The sequence below is a fragment of the Triplophysa rosa genome, linkage group LG12 (genome assembly GCF_024868665.1).
Source record: "Triplophysa rosa linkage group LG12, Trosa_1v2, whole genome shotgun sequence".
Classification (NCBI taxonomy): Eukaryota; Metazoa; Chordata; class Actinopteri; order Cypriniformes; family Nemacheilidae; genus Triplophysa; species Triplophysa rosa.
The window spans coordinates 16,539,489-16,558,089 of record NC_079901.1 but is presented as its reverse complement, the minus strand read 5'-3'; the positions used below and the strand labels follow the sequence as shown (position 1 = coordinate 16,558,089).

Genomic DNA, 18,601 nt, shown 5'->3' with positions numbered 1-18,601 from the left:
TTTATTTATTTTTAAATATTTTGCAATGTGAACGAACATCTAATTAATTTTTAATCCACATAGAACATTTAACAATTATTGTATGGTGTCATTTTATTGTCGTTAAAATGTATGAAATATAATATATTAATGAGACTGACGCTGTTTATGAAAGCGATGGACTGCTGCAGGGTGCATACAACGGCTTTATTATTCAGGAGATGAATATACGTTTATAACATAACCTATATTAGGAGGTGAACTTATGCTAATTTAAGATCTGTCATAAAAACCCACATTAAAGCATGTTAACATCACAAACAGGATTTGTTGTTTTAATAAAGCGTCCTAAAAATTGAAATAATCTACCATGAGCTCAGCATGTAGATATGCTGAACACTGGAAATGACTGAGACGCATCGAGGAGAACGCGGACGACTACATGCAAGTAGTCCATAGGGTGGAGTATATTTGTTTGATGCTAAATAAAGACCATCAATTGTTCCATCATGCACAATATTAAAAACCATGGAATGAAGAAAGGGTTTAACCACAAATGTTCTGATTGCCTTTTTATCCTAATATAAAGAATACAAAAAAAATAAAGGCAAAGACACAACACATAATACAGAAAGGAAAAATAATACTTTTAAAATAAACAAACATTAAAAACACAGAAAAAGGCTAGCAGTGATGACGATTTTGTAGGAAGTAAGCATCTCACTGATTCCCCTAAAAAAAGCCAATAATATTTTCCAGTTTTGTGTATGTATGAAACAACGATGATTTTATATACATTTTGAAATTAAAATCTATCCTTATTATATAAAAAGACTACACCACAGTCGCTCAACATCAGTATTGCTACCAAGCTTCCAACAACTGTTTTAAACTTGAATAAAAACATGTTCTCTAATAAGGAAATACTTTGTGGATGAATTTCCATGAACATTTAGGAATTGTTGCCATAATTTCATTATTTTTTAGATTTTTCAGTAACTCTAACTGTAACAGACACAGACCCTCATTCTCTGCCTGCACATATATTGTTCTGCTCCTATACTCCTAACCTGTCTCAACTACAATAATATTGTGATTTTACTTGAAGATGAGACAGAAAAAATGCATTCCTTTCTTCCAAGGCCCTTTCTCAACATCTTCCCGCAAATCCTATTGTGACTTTCATTAACAAATTGTGAGTGGAGCAGTTTTCCAAACAGCCTTGAAGAGAGGGCGCTGTAATGCCTGGGAATGGCCTTGAGCAGTAGAGGTGCCATAACATCTGTCAGCCCTGCTTATTATAAGTAAAATTCTTGATGTCAGCATTAATCGACTGTCTACAAGAGCATGGGAATAATGCTTCAGTAGGGACTTCAAACAAACCAAACAAATTGGAGGCAGGCCAAAAATATATAATGTGCTATTTTGAATCTGCTCTTTTGTAACTATACTGTAGTGTGTGTGTGTGTGTGTGTGTGCGTGTGTGTGTTTTGTTATTATACACAAAATAACAACGTCGGTAACCAAACAACACTAGGCCCCATTGACTTCCATTGTATGAAACAAAACCACAGAGACATTTCTCAAAATATCTTCTTTTATGTTCACAGAAGAGTCATAGGTCAATACAGATTTTGAACAACATACATAAAATAGTATTCCAAAGGGAGGGTAAATTAATGGTGAACATTTTATTTTTTAACTATTTCTTTAAGTGCAGAGGCTTGCTGTGTAACCTCAGATAGTGTTTTAGTACTTTGAACTGATGGGTGATGTGTGTTATATTATAAGCCACAGCTTTTGTCATAGAAATCTATCTGAGATTTCATTATGACTGCCGTGTTTTCATTTTTCTTCAGTCCACAAGTGTAAAGTTGGTGTTAGTGTACAGTTCACAATTTACAGACACAGGATGAAGGATAAAGTTTACAAAAATAGTGTTTTATTTCAGACTGGATAAGTCAAATGACAGCCACTCAAATGACATCACTCAATCACTCTGATGAAGCATTATAATGAACATCATTCACTATCCATATATGACATAGTCTTCTCTGTGGAATTATGAACATGGTATTCAAAAATTGTTAAATAGAAAAATAAGCAGACGGATAAGCTTCGAGTCTAAAAGTGTTAGAGAGCCATCTTGTGGACGCAACTGGTAACATGCCAACAGCACACGCTACAATGGCCTAAAAGTCTCTTATATCATTGTCATTGCAAAGGGACCAACATTTGCTATCTATCTAGAGTTCTTCCTGTTACCTATGCAGCACAAAATGCGATTATTGAGTCGATAACATTATATATAATATAAAAATCTTCCACAGCAAATCAGACTTCCAATTGGTGCACGCAAGTGCAGACGTGAATAAAGTGTATTCAGATGAGGATGAAATGCCACTTGGCGATTGGCTGTCGCAGTGATTGCATCATCAACTTCCAATGCTCGTTTTCTGAGGTTCTGCCCTTCTCGAGGTGGATCTGACCAATCAGGCGTCTGGAGCTCTTCTGTGCAGGGTGTAGTTCGTACACGGCGACGATAATGGAGCACTCACTGATCTGAGGATCTGGAAGAAGAAAAGTGAGGACCTCATTGAACACAGTCATTTCCCAACGCTTCCTCTGTGCGGTTCTCTGATGCCGAAGTTTGCATTGGTTGCAGATGACGCTGGCTTTGGCATATAGAACTGTAAATAAACATAATAAAATGTAACACGTTACAATGCGTCTATGTGTAAAATACACAAAATAACAATGAATAATACTTAAGTCTTTATTAATTGAAATAAATAAATAAAATATGGTTTATGTCAGTTTGTAATATAATTGTAATGTAAACCACTTTTCATTTTGAAATGTATGTGTAGAAATTAATAAATGCTGTAAAAATGTTGTTTATTATCAGGTCATGCTTGTTAACATTATTGTAAACTATAAATTAACGTAGATCAATTTGTCACTTCACAGTTAATTTATTGAACAGATTAAAGCTTTCCAACAGTTCGGTTTATAATTTCACATTTATATTTCTTTACCTCGCTCAGTCTTAGTGGGATGAGAAACAGTTCTGATCTTAAGCACTCCCACCTCCAGCCTCTGAGATGTGGGCATATATTTTAGAGACAGGAGCACCTCACCAACCATATCCTAAACACAACAAAGATTTTTATTTGTTGCCTAATTTCTGATGTCTTCTACCGGGATAAAACTTACTTTCTTTGGTACGTGCAGGTTGTATCTTAACTCCAGCGGATATGATATTTTCAGACAGTTTAGGGACACCCGGGCCTCTCCCAGGATTCCATATCTTGAGTATTTATCATAATCCCTAACCTAAAACCATGACAATTGGGTAGATGTTTCTAGGATGGTTCCACCAAATCTTTGCAGTGTTCTTTTCAAAAATATTCACCAAATTAAAAAGAATTATGCTGTAAGGCCTATTACTGACCTCAAATCTAACAGTGACTCTGGAAACCTCCTCCTCATCCAGAGTGCAAGAGAACTGATCTCCAAACACAGGACTGCAGCTCTTCTTTACCAGACGCGTCTGCCACTCATGCAGAACACACTGCAGTGAACTCTGGTCCTTGTCCTCTCTCTCTGCCCACAGCAGCCGTACCCAAACGAAGGGATCTACGCTGCGACTGAAGTCTCGCACGGCCAGATACTGAGCGTCCAGAACCGTCACCACCAATCTGGACTGCAGCTTATCATAAAACAGGGAAAAGCGCAGGGATCCCTGGGCGTGCTCTTCATCTGGATCTACCTTGCTGGCCAGATCCAGACTGCTGCCTAGGTTGGTATATGAGGAGCCCGGCGACATTCGGTGCCGGTTCAGAACCTCAAGCTGATGGGGAGAATGTTTGCATGCTATAATTAATTTTATTCAAATGCATTCGTTTCACTGTCTCCTGTCAAATACTGTGCAGACATACTGTTTGGCAAGGAAAGCAAAACACGTTTTTCATCTATTTTGTTTGAGCAAAGTCAAAACTAAGGAAACAACTTGAAGTACACACTTGATGCATTCGTGGTACGAATATAAAGATGCTTTTTTAAATGAGTCTCACCTTGGTTTCTCTTGTTTGTGTAGCATACTGAAAACCTCCACTTTTGGCCGACAAACCGTCTGCTAACAAGAAATTAAATTCAGCATAAACCCCCACGGATTAGCATGTTGATGGTTTTAAGCATTCTTTATATGCATACAGTTTAGCATATAATATTAACAATATTGTATCTTATATTAAATGGTTTAGCTTGGCCATATGTATATTAGTAGCATTAAATAACTAGCAGGTTAAATATAAAAGTCAATATATTTATTTTGCATAAAAACTCACCAGCTCTTTGTGAAACAGAAAGCGTTGTACAGTAACGGTAAATCTGCCATATCAGAAGGCAGAGGACTACAAGAAAAATTGTAGCTGATACACCCAAAATACAATATTCAATTTCCTCTGAGAACAGTAGCTGAATTTCTCCAAAGGACAGACCCTGGGTGGAAAAGTCAATCATGTCTTTCTGTTAATGTAACCCTAGAAAAACATACAAAATATGCACATATCAACGTAGAGAATATAGAAAATATTGCATATGCTATGCTGTAACATTTATACAGTAATGGCCAAAAGTGATGTCCGACTTTGGAAAATTAACTGATTTGCGTCTTAAACAAATAGATTAATAAAGTTGTATTAAAAACTTTGTATTTATCTTGCCTTTTTGTTTTCCAGTGCATTATTTTTGCAGATTAGAATAAAACCTATATTTGCAGATATGCTGCATTTTCCCAAATTAGTTCTTCCCACGAAAAGTTTCATGTTTTGCTATACATCTTGTATTCTGATGGTTTAGTCTAACCTGAGAGAGCATTAAAAGCAAATCTTGTACAAATATCCCTCCCCGGACATCATGTTTGGGCACTACCGCGTGTTATTTTATCTGTTGATATAGTAATATGTTCGACTCCCAAGGAGCCCTGTATGTAATGAATGCACTTTAAAAAGAATATCTCTAAAATAACAAAAACTGATTACAAAAAAGATAAAAACTATACCTTTAGTGTTATTTTCCCTCCATTATTTCCACTATTGCAGACAGACAGAATGGATCCATTTTTAACCACACAGTGATCACCTGACAGCTGATCAGTAAACACAGAGGAAAACCAGTCTGATCACTTCTTCATTCAGCTTATATTAACCAGCCTTCTGCTTTGTGAATCTTTAGCTGAAATACAAGACGAATGTGGTGTGTTCACTGGCAGATGTAGGACATCTTGGGATCCTCTCTCTTCGGTGCACTACAGCTATGCAAATACAATGGCCAGTTTATCGCTGCCCTTTATCCAAATATAGAGCTTGTAAGATTAGATAATTGCTCATGAAAAAGACTTTCAATGTTAAAGATGGTAAAACCTTCTTTGAACAATTATAATATATACAAAAGAAATATATGTGCTATATTGAACAGTACAAGAAATTACCGGCTACAGTATCAACACAGTGTAATACTCTGAAAAGTGAATCAGAACTCCAAATATAAAAAGTTACACTATTTATTAGTCTACAATTTTATCTGACCAAGTTTAACAGACACATGTCATGTCATTTTATTTAAATATAATTTTTATACACAGAACAAGCAAATATTAAACAGTAGGCCTATAAGCAACTAAGACAGATAATATATGCAAATAAATAGCAAAATAAACCATTTCTACAGCTCACATCCTAACAAACACCTACAGCTTCACCAGGGCAGTTCTTCGCCATTATAGTGAAGAAATGAACCGTGATCCCTTTCACTCAAGCCGCCAATTACATTCAACACAGAGGCAATGCTCTCCTCTGTGATCAGTGGTGCCTGTGTGCAAAGCAATCAAAACAAACAAAAGATTCATAATTTGGTCAAACTAAAAAAAATGACAGAATGCAGAACCGGGCTTACCTCTGGTCCACCCATATCAAGTGCGTACCCAGCCTGGATGCAGAGCCATACACAAGATTCCATGTTCCTCCAAGTCGACTGCCAAACATCTGGTGATTATGTTAAGAGCACTCTATAACAAAGCAAATGTAACGCAGTATAGAAGCGGATAAATTCACACACATCTTTCAAACTCAGCACAGGCTAACATAGTAGTCATTGTCCTTTTAGCCAGTTGAACAAAGTGGGAACGAAGAGACTGACCTTTGATGCTCTGTAGGGGTACCATTTAAAACTGTTGGATTGTTCACCCCAGTTAAGCTCTTCTGAACCCAGCAGAGAGGACATATTAATGACTGCTGCTCTGTGGATGCCCGTACTGGTTCCCTTTGCAGCTGCTCGATTCAGCAGCGGGAGCATGGCCTGCATGACAAGAAGCTGTCAGACGTCTGTGAAGACAGAACAGGTACATTTATTTTGGTACAGAATCTGGAACGAGACCTTGGTGAGCATCAGTGGGGCCACAGAGTTGGTATGAAAGTTTTCCAACATTTTGTCTGCAGTGACTGCATCAAGATTGGCCACAACATTAATTCCAGCATTGTTAATGAGACAGTTAAGACCATCCTCTTGAACCACGTCTTCCACCTCAGATGCAGCTCTCTCTCCTGACTGGTTACATCTGGTAACAAAGTCCACAATTACACAACATAATCAGGTAAACATCAATTTCAAATAAGCATATTGTGCACTACAAAGTGATGATACTGTACTTACCAAGTTTAATCATGTGTATGTTCTGATGCTCTTCTACAAACCCTTGCAATTCCTATGAACCAAAGTCGTTTTTTATGAAAACATTTTCCACAAGTAAAGAAACGTATGTGGGTGGTGGACGGTGGCGTAACTTTGTTTTGAAAAGTGGTGGGGACAAGCAATAATTTAATTAATTGTTTCTGCAATGTCCATTGCTACTCCGCTTTTCGACTCGAGCTCTCAGCCTCTCACAGAGTAGCCTGTGTGGTTCCCAAACGGTCATTTGGGGAAGGTCACTTGGCTGTTTACACTTAAAAACAGTTCATTCCTATGACTAAAAAAATGTCACTTGTTCTTTGGTTTACGCGTTTTTGTGCTTGGACACTGGATGCACAAGCAAGCACCGTGAGCGCGGATGATGCAATTTTTATATTGGCCGCGTTTCTGAAGTCGCGGCTCTTTGTCTTCCGCAAATATAACTTACGTGTGAGCAACGGGAGATGGTGAGAAAGCGGCGCATCCTGAGTTTTCCATGAGTTTTAGATGTTAATGGCCACCAAACAATACACACCTTCCGCAAGCATTTCTTAATTTCGATCAAAAAAGGGTGGGGCATGTCCCACCCTCAAATTACGCGCATGGTGGTGGTGGATATCAATGAATAACGTAGTAACATTTCAATATTGCGTAGACATTTGTATGACAAAACCTGCGCAATGCATATACTGATCGTTTTTCTCTTACCTCTTCTCGTACCGTTTTTTTTAAATGCAAAAGAGCACAGTTAATTCTCCCATTAATGTACGTTAACTAAATCTGACGATTTACTGTCCTAGTAAGTACACGTTCACTGCAATTTACTGAAAAAAAGTTAAAAAGAATTTTAGATTTAAAACATCAGTTAAGTTTTTAGGATGTATCTTGAAGGATCCTCTATTATTGCAAGGGAAGCAAATTCTGCCAGCTGATTAAGTTTTGTCAGATACTGTCCCCTCTGTTTAATAAGAGAATAGCTCCCACTTGTCATATTTATATTGCGGTTTCACCACGGTCGGTATGTCCTGAGACATCTAGCCTGCTATCTCTACAGTCAAACTGGCTGGCTGGATTCCGAGCAGTAGGATTATCTTCCCTGGAGGAAATCGTCCTGTTACCAGACTCTTGACTAATTGCAGACCGAGGATTCGGTTAGCTCTGGTCACCTTTTTTTGCAGCAACCAAATTTTTGCAGTATTTAAATGTCTGACTCGTCTTGCGACTGTATGCGAGAAAACGAATTTAGTTTCTTTACTGGACATGATAGCATCTTAACAGCTTTTATAACAGCATTCTTTACTGGACAGAATAGCAACTTGACCGCTTTTATAACAGCATCAGCTTCCGTTAGAGTCACGTGACCTGCAATCAGCTGTCTCCAATGCGTCATCACATTATGCTCGTTTAACGCCATGTACAGTCAAAGAGATAGAATAAAATGCACATTATTGTGTGCGTATGAAATAATACTCCGTACTCATGTATTCAGAGGTCTTGGACCAGCTTGAATAATAATTAGGTGGTGTCATAACGTTCACCCACTAGTCTGACTAATGAATATTATTAGATTATGTTGCATTCCTGGAGAAATTCAAGACAATATACATAACTATGTCTTCAGAGGTGTATGAAGACCTTACATAATGAAGCGTTATGTTTTTATTACTTTAGAATGAGCTATTTCTATTTACATAGCTACACCACAGGTCCCCTTACATGGAATTTGCCACATTGTTTTTACAGTATCCCTAAATGGACAAATTGAACAAATTGATGTTTCGCAAATATGCTATCTACTTCGGCAAAGAAGCGAAAACGTGACGACATCTGCTGTGTCAGCCGCTGTAGTGCTTTGAAAGGGAGGGGAGGAGTGGAGCCGTTGGTTGCAATTCACAGCCTCACCACTAGATGCCGCTTATTTTCAAATACTGGACCTTTAAACATCCTGGAAGTATTAGAGGTTCACAAAACTGTCCCTTCACAAAATGGGTCGTTTTAACAAAGCAACTAAGGTTCCTAAAATACTTGTGTCATGTTTACGTTTAATATCAGTCGTTTTTAATGACATTTTTTTCCAGAACCAATTTAACAGTTTTGTTAAAGATTTTATAAAATCTTAACCCACTGCATGTTTTGAACACATACACGCACGCACGCACGCACAAATCACACACACAAAACACCTTTGTTGGTTTATTGTTGAAATGCAAGACTCATACCCCTTGTGACATTTCCTTTTTAAACAGATGACATTTGTCCTGGTAAAAATGTAATAAACTATTTACTTTAAGAATAAAATGCAAATATATCGATATTCAAACTGTTTTTCAAAAATCATTGTTTTAGGCTAAATGAGACTCAATACAACAAACAGTGAACTGGAAGAGTAACTTGATCACAACCTGTTTTAGCTAAATTAATACCTAGTTCCCAATATTTAGTTGATGACAACCTTAGGTAGGCCAGTTAAGCAGACAATAGATTTATTGGATGCATCAACACCCATACGACTGAACGTGTAAAGCTTTCCATAAAGAATTATTTGTCACTGTAATATCAGTTACAGTTTGTGTCAAAAGGGATTTTAATTCTAAAACGAATCATAATTTGTCCATAGATAATAACGACATGACATGTGCATTGACAATTTGTGAACTTATAAATACATTTTAATTTCATAAGCCAGGACAAAATTAGAGCACAATACTAATGTGTACTGCCATTATTTATGTGACACTGGGTGATACTAGACATAAGTAACATAACTTTACAATCAGTTACATAATAACACAGTTAGAGCACATACTGTGGTTCATTATTTGTAGCGAGCCTACATAGCAACTTCCCATCATGAAATGAGTGCCTTGTACAACTAAATATGGCCAAGAACAGTATGCTGCTTTTCAAGAGTCCCGTGTTGTCGATTCATCAGATTAAAAAAAGAGTGCAATAGCACAGCCACCACCACCAGATGAAATTAACAACATAAACCGGTTACAGTCCTTCAAGAATTCTTCAAGACTCTTTTCAGTCATTTCACTATGATTAGAAATTTAGGTTTGAATACTCTGGTTTACAAAGTTATTTATCTTAAACTGCAAAAACATGAATTTCACACAAGGTTAACTGAACATTTACGTTTTGAAACATTTTGAAAGGAGTTTAAAAACAAGAATCTTGCTTTAGTTCATCAAGGGGCTCAAATTGACTGTCTTTAATTAACATTACTTATGCCAAATCAAGTGAACTGTAAGTCTATACATGAGCCCTATTTCACATCTGGTCCTAAAGTATAGGCAGCAGAGGACTTTAAATCATATAAATTACTTTTTGCTTATGCATTTCTAATGAACCCTCTGTCTGCTGGCACTAGAGCCTCAGATGCCGGTGTTACTTCGTGACAGCGTGGATGGCATGCGCAAGATATCCCACATTTCCAGAGGTCACACCAGCCACAGAAATACGGCCATCTTTCGTCATGTATATAGAAAATTCTTTAGTCAGACGCTCCACCTGACAAGACACATTAACAGACCAAATTAAAGCCAATGAGAAAAGTGTGAAGTTTTAAAACTGAAAATAGCTAAGGCCTTATTAGAGTTACCCATAATGCACTTGGACTTCACTTACCTGTTCCGGTTTTAGTCCTGTGAAGCAAAACATGCCAATCTGATCAATGACATGCTGCCAGTTGTGAGTGGACCCCTCCTTCTTAAGGTTAGACACAAGCATCTCTCTCATCCTTATGATGCGGTCCGCCATGCCTTTCACCTCCTCAAGCCTACCAGAAAAACAGACAAGCAACAGTCTGTGGATCTCAGTGTTTTATTGGCTGATTTTGTAACTGGTCTTAATCTCAGGACTCACCATTCTTTGTACAGCTCGGGCGTGTTGAGAATCGTGGAGGCAATACGCGCTCCGTTCATGGGTGGGTTGGAGTAGATGGGTCGTATAAGAATCTTCAGCTGCGATTCTACGCGCTTGGCCTCTTCAGCATCTTTACAAACCACTGTGAACCCCCCTACACGTTCACCTGATAGATACTTTTTAATCACTTACACCATAGGACGGCATCACAATCTACAAATGCACCTTTTAATTTTTTTCAAATATTTGCTCACCATACAGGCCCATGTTCTTAGCAAAAGACTGAGAAAGAATAACATTATGCCCTTGTTCAATGAAATAACGCACAGCCCAGGCATCACGATCAATGTCCCCGCTGGCAAATCCCTGGTAAGCCATGTCAAAAAACACCAGGAGATTTCTTTTCTGTTGAAATTAGAAAAATTTATCAGTAAACGTCATTCTTTTGAGACAGAATAGTTGTTCTTTTATCTGTCCAAATGGTCAAATACAGAGATAAGCCAAAGACATGACAATGTACAAGGCTTTTTCTCTCACTGCACTCAAGCTCTTGAACTTGGACTTTAATTTAATGCCAAAACCAGTAACCTTGATCACAGCAGCCATCTCTTTCCACTGCTCGGGCCTCGGGTCCACTCCTGTGGGATTATGAGCACACGCGTGCAGGACGATCAAACTCTTCTCAGGGATTTTCTGATTGAGAAAAAATCATTCAACATGATAATGCTCGATAAAACAGCATTCATTCCTTCATTCATTTGATGACAAATTTAAAAGATTTGGATTTATTTGGGGGGACAACATTCTCCCATATCTTACTGAAATATCATCCAAGGCTCCTTTGAAGTCAAAGCCACAGGTTTTTGGGTCATAGTAGGTGTAAGCCTTTAACTGTATGCCTGCATCCCGGAAGATAGGCGTGTGGTTTCCCCAGGAGGGTTTTGGGAGATACACATCCCGGGCCGCGTTGTGAAATCGAGACTGACCAAGAGGAAAAACAAGAGAGAGTATAATGAATATTTTGTTGCGGTTAATACAATTGTATATTTCCTACAATCAATAAACAGATATGCCACATGTAAAACAAACTGTGTTGATCCGTGTACACAACAGCTTTGAAATAAATACCACAAAGTTAGCCCCGACACGCAGAGATCCGGTTCCAGAGATAGTCTGGACAGTAATGCTCTGTGTGGATAGAGAACTGGCCATTAATAATCAAATCTGTGAAAAAGACTTTCTTTCAAAATGTTTGGCTGTAGAGTACTTACTCTTCCACTCTTTAGGACCTCATTATCAGGGCCAAGAGCCAGCTGAGCGCAGGCCTTCGAAAAGTCGGCCAAACCTCCAATAGGAAGGTACTCTTTATCCAACTTCTTAGCTGCAATCTGGGCCTCAGCCTGAGAACATCAAAATCTGTCATTGGTATTATGTAGGGATGCAAATATTAAAACTTTGTTTGTGTGAATGGAAATAAATATAGTTTTGGACAATTGCTGTTTTGTATGTAGGTCAGCTATAAAAATTATAGTTATTATAGATAAAAAAGTATGACCAAGGATATCTAAAAAAGGGTGACTAATGTTTTACTGTCACAATTTATGGCATGTCCATTGTTAGGTTAGGTTAGGTTATAATACATGACACTAGGCTATATAATTTAGCACCTTGTGGACACAGCTGAGGACATAAGGTTTGCCCTGATCATCTCGGTAAGCTCCTACTCCAAGGTTCATCTTCTTGGGGTTGGTGTCACGTTTGAAAGCCTCAGTGACCCCCAGAATGGGATCAGGGGGTCCCATCTGTACCTCCGACCACCATGAACTGTGAAAAAAGTATGCCCTTAAAAATTAGGCAGCCTTAAAGGGGCCATGAATTAAGACCTCAATTTTAACCTGAGCTTTTGTTGTATAAGAAGGAATCGTATTCAAGCGAACATCCTGTAAGTGTCAGAACTGAAAACACCCTTGTTACTGAAATTACATCTGTTATTGACACCAGGCTCAGCGAACGCCAGGTACTGGAATGCACCTACAGTATCTATCATAGATAGGTGATAGGTATCATAGATAGATAGCTTGAACACCGCCTCCACAGAAAAATATCAACGACTACTTCTCTAGCCCCGCCCACTGGTTCACGAATGACTTTAGCCACACATAGTATACACTCCCGCATTTGTGATGATTGAAAAACTGGTAACCATAGCGACATATTTTTCAGCTAAAGATTTGTTTTGTCCGTCAGTTTAAACTAAACTGCTGATATGCGCTGTGTTGTGTTTATGCTCGGAAGGCTACATCACACAGCGCTCTTTTGCAGTGTTGCCATGTTTGTTATCAATAAGCGCTTTTATGCTTGTTGTTTTGTCTTAGATCAAAAAGCCTCGGCACTTAGGTCTTAATAAATGGTCTATTGCAGATTTTAGAATTTTAGGTCTTATAAAATATATAAACAATTTGCATTTTAAGGTTTGTTTTTTGTCTCGTCTTTATTTGCTTATTTTTCTGTGAAGATCTGGCAACCCTGTCACTTTAGCAAAGGGCTCTCGAGAGCGGCTAGCCCCATGTCATAGTCATAGTGAGGACTTCTTTCACTGTTATTTTTATTTAGAGCGACCAAGCAACAAACATGCAACATTGTGCAGCGCCTGGTTGTGGAAGAACACAGTCGCTTCCTTCGGATTGTGATATTAGGAATGCGTGGTTGAAGTTTATTTTTAAGTACGTTCCTGCTCACGTGGGTGAAACATTGAGCATTTGTTCGCGTCATTTCACCATGGATTCCTTTGTGAACAAGGCGCTGGATTTGCGGAGAGACTAAAATTAAAAAGCAGTGCTGCGCAGTCAATATTGGATCCGACAGGAATGGCGCAGCAATCTTATGTGAGTAAAACATATTTGTACTATGCGTCACTATTGCTTTGTTAGAGATCGCTTGATATGTCCTGATAATGTGTAACCTAACGTTACGTGTCTAACCAAATTCACAGAAGGCTCCAACTAAATTTACTATGCAAGCTGCTATCCAATCATAGCAGTGGGCGTTTACTTCCAAGTCTTCAATGCGGCACGCCCATTGAAACAGAGCGTTTGTTGAGACGGCCTCAAAACCCGGGTAGAAAATAGCCTATTACTTATTGATTTTGATGTTTTCAAATTTAAAAACCACACAAACATCATAAGTAGACCTCATACAACCAGGGTTTTTCCTGCATAAAGAAATTGGAGGCGGCCGCCTCAATCAAATTTCGTGCCGCCTCGGACTCTCGTCAAAAATATGTTGAGTGTCTTCACAAAAAACACTGCATTAAACAGATTGTCATTAGTAACTGCAGTTACACCACAATGGAGGCGCTGTTTCGTTACCAGCAGTGAGACGCTGAAGAGTTCAGTAAAAGAGCTCTATTAGGAGCTGTATTAGCTGTGTTTCACGGCTGTTCAGATGTTTTACGTTCAATTTACATTTTCTTAAATTTCTTGAAAAGTTTTCCTAAATTAACTTGCTGTACATCATTATAATGTTTTTAGCTGTGAAGTTGGCTCGTTGAATCAGCATTATTCTGTACACAGCGAGTTCGCCAGTATGATCGCCAACAAATGACTCCTTTGAACCAATTCGTTTACACAGAATGTAAGAGATCAGTGAATCGTTCAAAGCTCAGTGAACTACAAGAGAACGTAGGGTGTGAATGAGCATTGCTCATTTAGTTAGACTGGTTACTTGCTACTTGACTGGCTAAAAAGTTTTATAAAAAAGGCTTATATTAAAATTTTCTAATTTTCTGTTTGATTGAATAAATGTAATGCTTTATATAACTTATTAGTTGTCATTTCATTTTTTTAGAACTTTAATATAAATGTTTTGTTAAGACACTTAAAGGGATGATAGGCCTACACGAGCGTTGCACCACCTCTGCCTCATTTTGAGCCAGGAAAAACCCTGACAACAGTAGAAAACAATAAACAAGCCCAGTTCAGGACACCTTTAAAGCCAAGCAAACTGCCACTGTCAAATAGCTGTGATTGCAGGACAGTGAAAAGGTTGAAGTTCATAACTTGCAGTATGTTACATGAGCTTTGGAGGCAAATAAGGTCAAACACTCCCATGTGCCGGAGTTCAATAGCTGCGATCCCAGTGGAATCTGGAAAACTGTCGGTGGCTGAAGATCAGCATCATCAGTATTAAAACAGACCACCTACTTAATTCTTATCCTGCCACTGACACGCTTGATTTGAGTGCAGAATAGAAATCAAAAAATTAATGAATACACCCGTTTCAGAGTTTAGACAACTCATTAAAACCCCAAGCTGGAGTTTAGTTTATTATAAGGAGGTTACTATTACAAAGATTATGTTCTTTCAACTGAAAGGAATGTCATTAACAGTTTAAGCTTGTGTCACGTGTAAAGCAATGCCTGCATTTTGCATAATTTAAAATGGCCATGAGATAGGGCGGCACGAAAATTGATCGCGATACCACCAAATCCTATTGTAATCGAGCTGGCTGCGATATGCAATGTGTCGATATTTTTTTAATGCGTAGCTTGTCCGTTAAGCACGTCTCTGGGATCAGTAGGAAATGCTGCTCGATCTAAAAGCAGTGCGAGTTTGAGTCGCTTATAATGTACATTTGAAAAAGCAACACCCGTCAAACATATTTGGAGTATTTGAGTAAACGTATTTGGAGTTTCCGCACGAGAGCGCCCTCTGGCTTGCCGATTCAGCAGCATTTTCCCGTACTTCACTCAAAAGATGTGCATAAATCACGTGATATTTATCGTCGGTTTATCGTGACAGCCCTACCATGAGATAAACTATTTGTCAGCTTACACTGGCAAACAGTAGGCCAAATACTCTGTAATTAACTACACCCACCCACGTAAAGCAGTTCAGTAATCCAATGAAATGAGGTGTAAAGATCCCACCCTCTGAATCAGAACCAATGGGATGTCATGTTCATACACTGCCCATTGCAAACCCACTGTAATGCCAATCACCTTAAAAGCCTTCCACTCATTAGAGCAACCAAAGCTACTTTACAACTAAAAGGAACTAAATACGATCATTTATTTGCAGTTTTAGGACAACACTTTAAAGACACATGTTCTTGACCTCGTTTTTTTCTCATCAATACCAGGCAAATGTACAAAGACAAAACATTTATTTATTATCTTGTAATAGCAATATTAAAAACTGTAATTTGACAAAAGTCACGACACACAATGTATTGCTTATAGGCACGCGTCACTGTTTCTTGCCGAGCACGGGCTTCGCTGATTGGCTAAAGGTGAGGAAACAGGCACGATGCGAGCCACTACCAAAACATGCGATTTTTATTCCCTTTCCTGTCACACAGATAACCATAACACGCTTCACACGTGTAAAAATGTTGCGTTCTTGCAGTTAAAAATAGCCTAATGTCTGACAACCTGTTTGTGCTTGACAACCTGCAGTAACAGTGAGTCATGATGAAATGTGATACAGTCTGAGAAAACAGCTTAAACCTCCATTTTCAGTGCAGTTTTTTTTAGTTTATGATCTCACACGTACCATTTTATCTAATAATAATTGTGCAAAATATAATGAACAAGCACGAGCTACCTAGTCCTGTCTGAACTTGATATAAAGCTCTTGACATTGTCAACTCGTGTGTTTTTATCTCACCTGTGACTATCTGCTAATAAAATCATGAACCTTGATCGACTCTCAAAGTCATATTAATGATCTATAATGATATCTAACAGCGGTCATGCTTTTAAATGCAAATTTGGAAGATGACGCCAATGGTCATAACATCATTATTATATTGCAAACTATGTTCCCTTAAAAGTACAATGTTGTGTATTGTGCATAATAGTAGAGTTTCATGCAGTAACTTTCAGTCCGCTAACTGGCTAGCACAAGCTAACGTCACACTGAGTGTATAACTGTTACACAAATAAAATAATAAAAACCCAGATTACCTCGCACGGAGCTGCAGGGCTCCTAAAGCAGGGGCCTGAGCCCCGATACTAGTCAAAATCTTGCTGGACGTCAGCAGGGCCATTGCTCGAAGGAAAGACAAACACAACACTGCCTGGTTACTTGAATTTGTGTGCTGTAGAGCTAATGGTTTATAGCGCCTCCAAGGACATTGCGTTGAATAGCGGTTGGAGACAAGAGGTAGTACAAGTCAGTAGGTGGAGTACTGAACTCTTATTGGATTGAATTTAAGGGAGTGGAAGTGACATACAGGTTAACAGACAATAAACAGACGTGACCACAGGACTAGATAGAAAAATATTTTCAAGATGACCATATTCATACATTAAAATAATATTACCGTAGCGAAAGGCCCCCACCCCACCAAATCATGACTTTACGATTGTGCCATTGTTGTCAATCTGGTCTTGTTATACCATTTGCATGCTGTTCTTAGTCTGCTCTTTGGAAATGAGGAAAAACAAGCAATCTGATACATGTTAGACTTTATGAACAATTTAAGTATTGACATGCTACAGGAGTTATATTAAGTGGCCACTTGGAGGCGCTGTTGCAATGTATACTCGCAGTTTTTAAAACGGAAATGTGGCTCACTTAAGAGCAAATAGTCTGTTGCTGTAAGGTGTCTTCATGCTGCAGCTCTAACACGTATAAAGTCGTCTAGTATTTGCGTGCAGAATCCTTGTTGTATATGCTTATATGGTCATTTCCGACATCCCAAACACTATTAACTAACACATGGCTATTTAACATCCATAGGCCAACCTTTATCATATTCTTTATAGATTAGATAGATTAGATTCAATTTATTGTCATTGCACATGTACAAGTACAAGGCAACGAAATGTGACCTCTGCATTTAACCCATCCAGAGAGTAGTGAACACACGTACCCCCGGAGCAGTGGGCAGCTATCACTGCAGCGCCTTAATTTTAGTAAATGAATTAGCTGCAATGATTGAGAAATCAAATACATGTGGGTCATTTTGTGGACACCATAAATTAGTGGTTAAGGGAAAAAATAGATTATCTAAATGAAACCCTTTTCAGCACCAAAACAAAGGTCATGTTGCTATGAACTTTTGATAGATAACTTCACTTAGCAGATTTATCAGGTCTCACAAAGTCACATAGAATGTTTTTGATAAATTATTTCCTAAACTGTAAAGCCCTCTAGTCATCTGTACAAATGCTTTAATTTGCAATTAGCTGGGTTTACTCCTACTATACAAAGGTAATTTAAAGAATAAATAAATATGATAAAGGTAGTTGAATGTTGCCTCTTTCACATTTGGCTTAATAAAAAAAATTAGCTTTCTACTCTCAACTCATTAAATTACAGTGGCTATATTTAAACACCATCAATAAAAGAACATAATTCTCGTCATTTATTAACTTAACGTTGAGCCATGTATAATCACCGGTCTGCCTATTAAAATGTAGCTAATATACCAAACCTACTGGTAATTGCATTCAAAAAGTAAAAAGGGGAGTGCAAAGCTTTTAAGATAGGCTATGTATTATATAGAGTTGCATGCAGCCTTCACAGTGTTTTATTTTATTATTTTTAGTTAATTTGCTTTGAGCTTAGTTTTCACCAGAATCATTTGCTAAGAAAATATCATCATTATGAAGTTGTAAATGGTTTCAGGGAAAAAATATTAATATTAGATATTACATTATATATATATATATATATAATTAATAAATCATTTTTCTTCATTGGTACGTTGTAGGTTGGCATTTTCCAAATTAGATCATGTATGGATTGGAGTTATAAAATAGAAATAAATTGATATCTTTTGTGAATTGTTACCTTTTTTGAACATTCTAATGTGAAAAGTTAATTCAAAAGTGTCTGTGCAGAGAATCTCCATTTATAAAACCAAAACTGCATTTGAATAAATTTTTCATGTTCCACTGATTAATTTATAGAGTTTCTACAAACTCTGCTATGTTAGACGAATGTCTAACAGATTAATTATTTATTGTGTTTTAAATGCATTTGGATGCAATTAGAAAGACATTTTACTAGAAATGTGT

General features: G+C 37.8%; 3 protein-coding genes across 6 annotated transcripts; all 3 read right to left on the bottom strand.

Annotated features, from left to right (window-relative positions):
* Positions 1-1,712: 1,712 nt before the first annotated feature.
* Positions 1,713-6,296, bottom strand: syt19 (synaptotagmin XIX). Of its 4 annotated transcripts, none has more exons than XM_057348462.1 (10): positions 6,181-6,296; positions 5,938-6,049; positions 5,718-5,853; positions 5,045-5,131; positions 4,329-4,523; positions 4,056-4,117; positions 3,434-3,832; positions 3,196-3,315; positions 3,018-3,129; positions 1,713-2,669 (listed from the first exon to the last, which is right to left on the bottom strand). In XM_057348462.1, exons 5-10 carry the CDS (start codon positions 4,501-4,503, stop codon positions 2,362-2,364), a joined length of 1,176 nt encoding a protein of 391 aa, XP_057204445.1. In that variant the 5' UTR covers positions 4,504-4,523; positions 5,045-5,131; positions 5,718-5,853; positions 5,938-6,049; positions 6,181-6,296; the 3' UTR covers positions 1,713-2,361. The 4 variants fall into 4 exon arrangements, with proteins under 4 accessions (XP_057204445.1, XP_057204444.1, XP_057204448.1 ...); XM_057348461.1 differs by having other exon boundaries at positions 5,045-5,217; positions 5,736-5,853; XM_057348465.1 differs by having other exon boundaries at positions 4,056-4,114; positions 5,045-5,217; positions 5,736-5,853.
* si:dkey-12e7.4 (uncharacterized protein LOC558132 homolog) lies at positions 5,740-7,206 on the bottom strand. The gene is made up of 5 exons (XM_057347644.1): positions 7,157-7,206; positions 6,418-6,598; positions 6,181-6,339; positions 5,966-6,049; positions 5,740-5,853 (listed from the first exon to the last, which is right to left on the bottom strand). Exons 1-5 carry the CDS (start codon positions 7,204-7,206, stop codon positions 5,740-5,742), a joined length of 588 nt encoding a protein of 195 aa, XP_057203627.1.
* A 1,659-nt stretch (positions 7,207-8,865) lies between these two features.
* On the bottom strand, positions 8,866-16,704 carry got2a (glutamic-oxaloacetic transaminase 2a, mitochondrial). The gene is made up of 10 exons (XM_057348460.1): positions 16,541-16,704; positions 12,243-12,399; positions 11,847-11,975; positions 11,704-11,763; positions 11,395-11,556; positions 11,164-11,268; positions 10,830-10,980; positions 10,576-10,741; positions 10,339-10,489; positions 8,866-10,221 (listed from the first exon to the last, which is right to left on the bottom strand). The coding sequence occupies exons 1-10, from the start codon at positions 16,621-16,623 to the stop codon at positions 10,099-10,101; spliced, it is 1,287 nt and encodes a 428-aa protein (XP_057204443.1). The 5' UTR covers positions 16,624-16,704; the 3' UTR covers positions 8,866-10,098.
* Between the last annotated feature and the right edge of the window lie 1,897 nt (positions 16,705-18,601).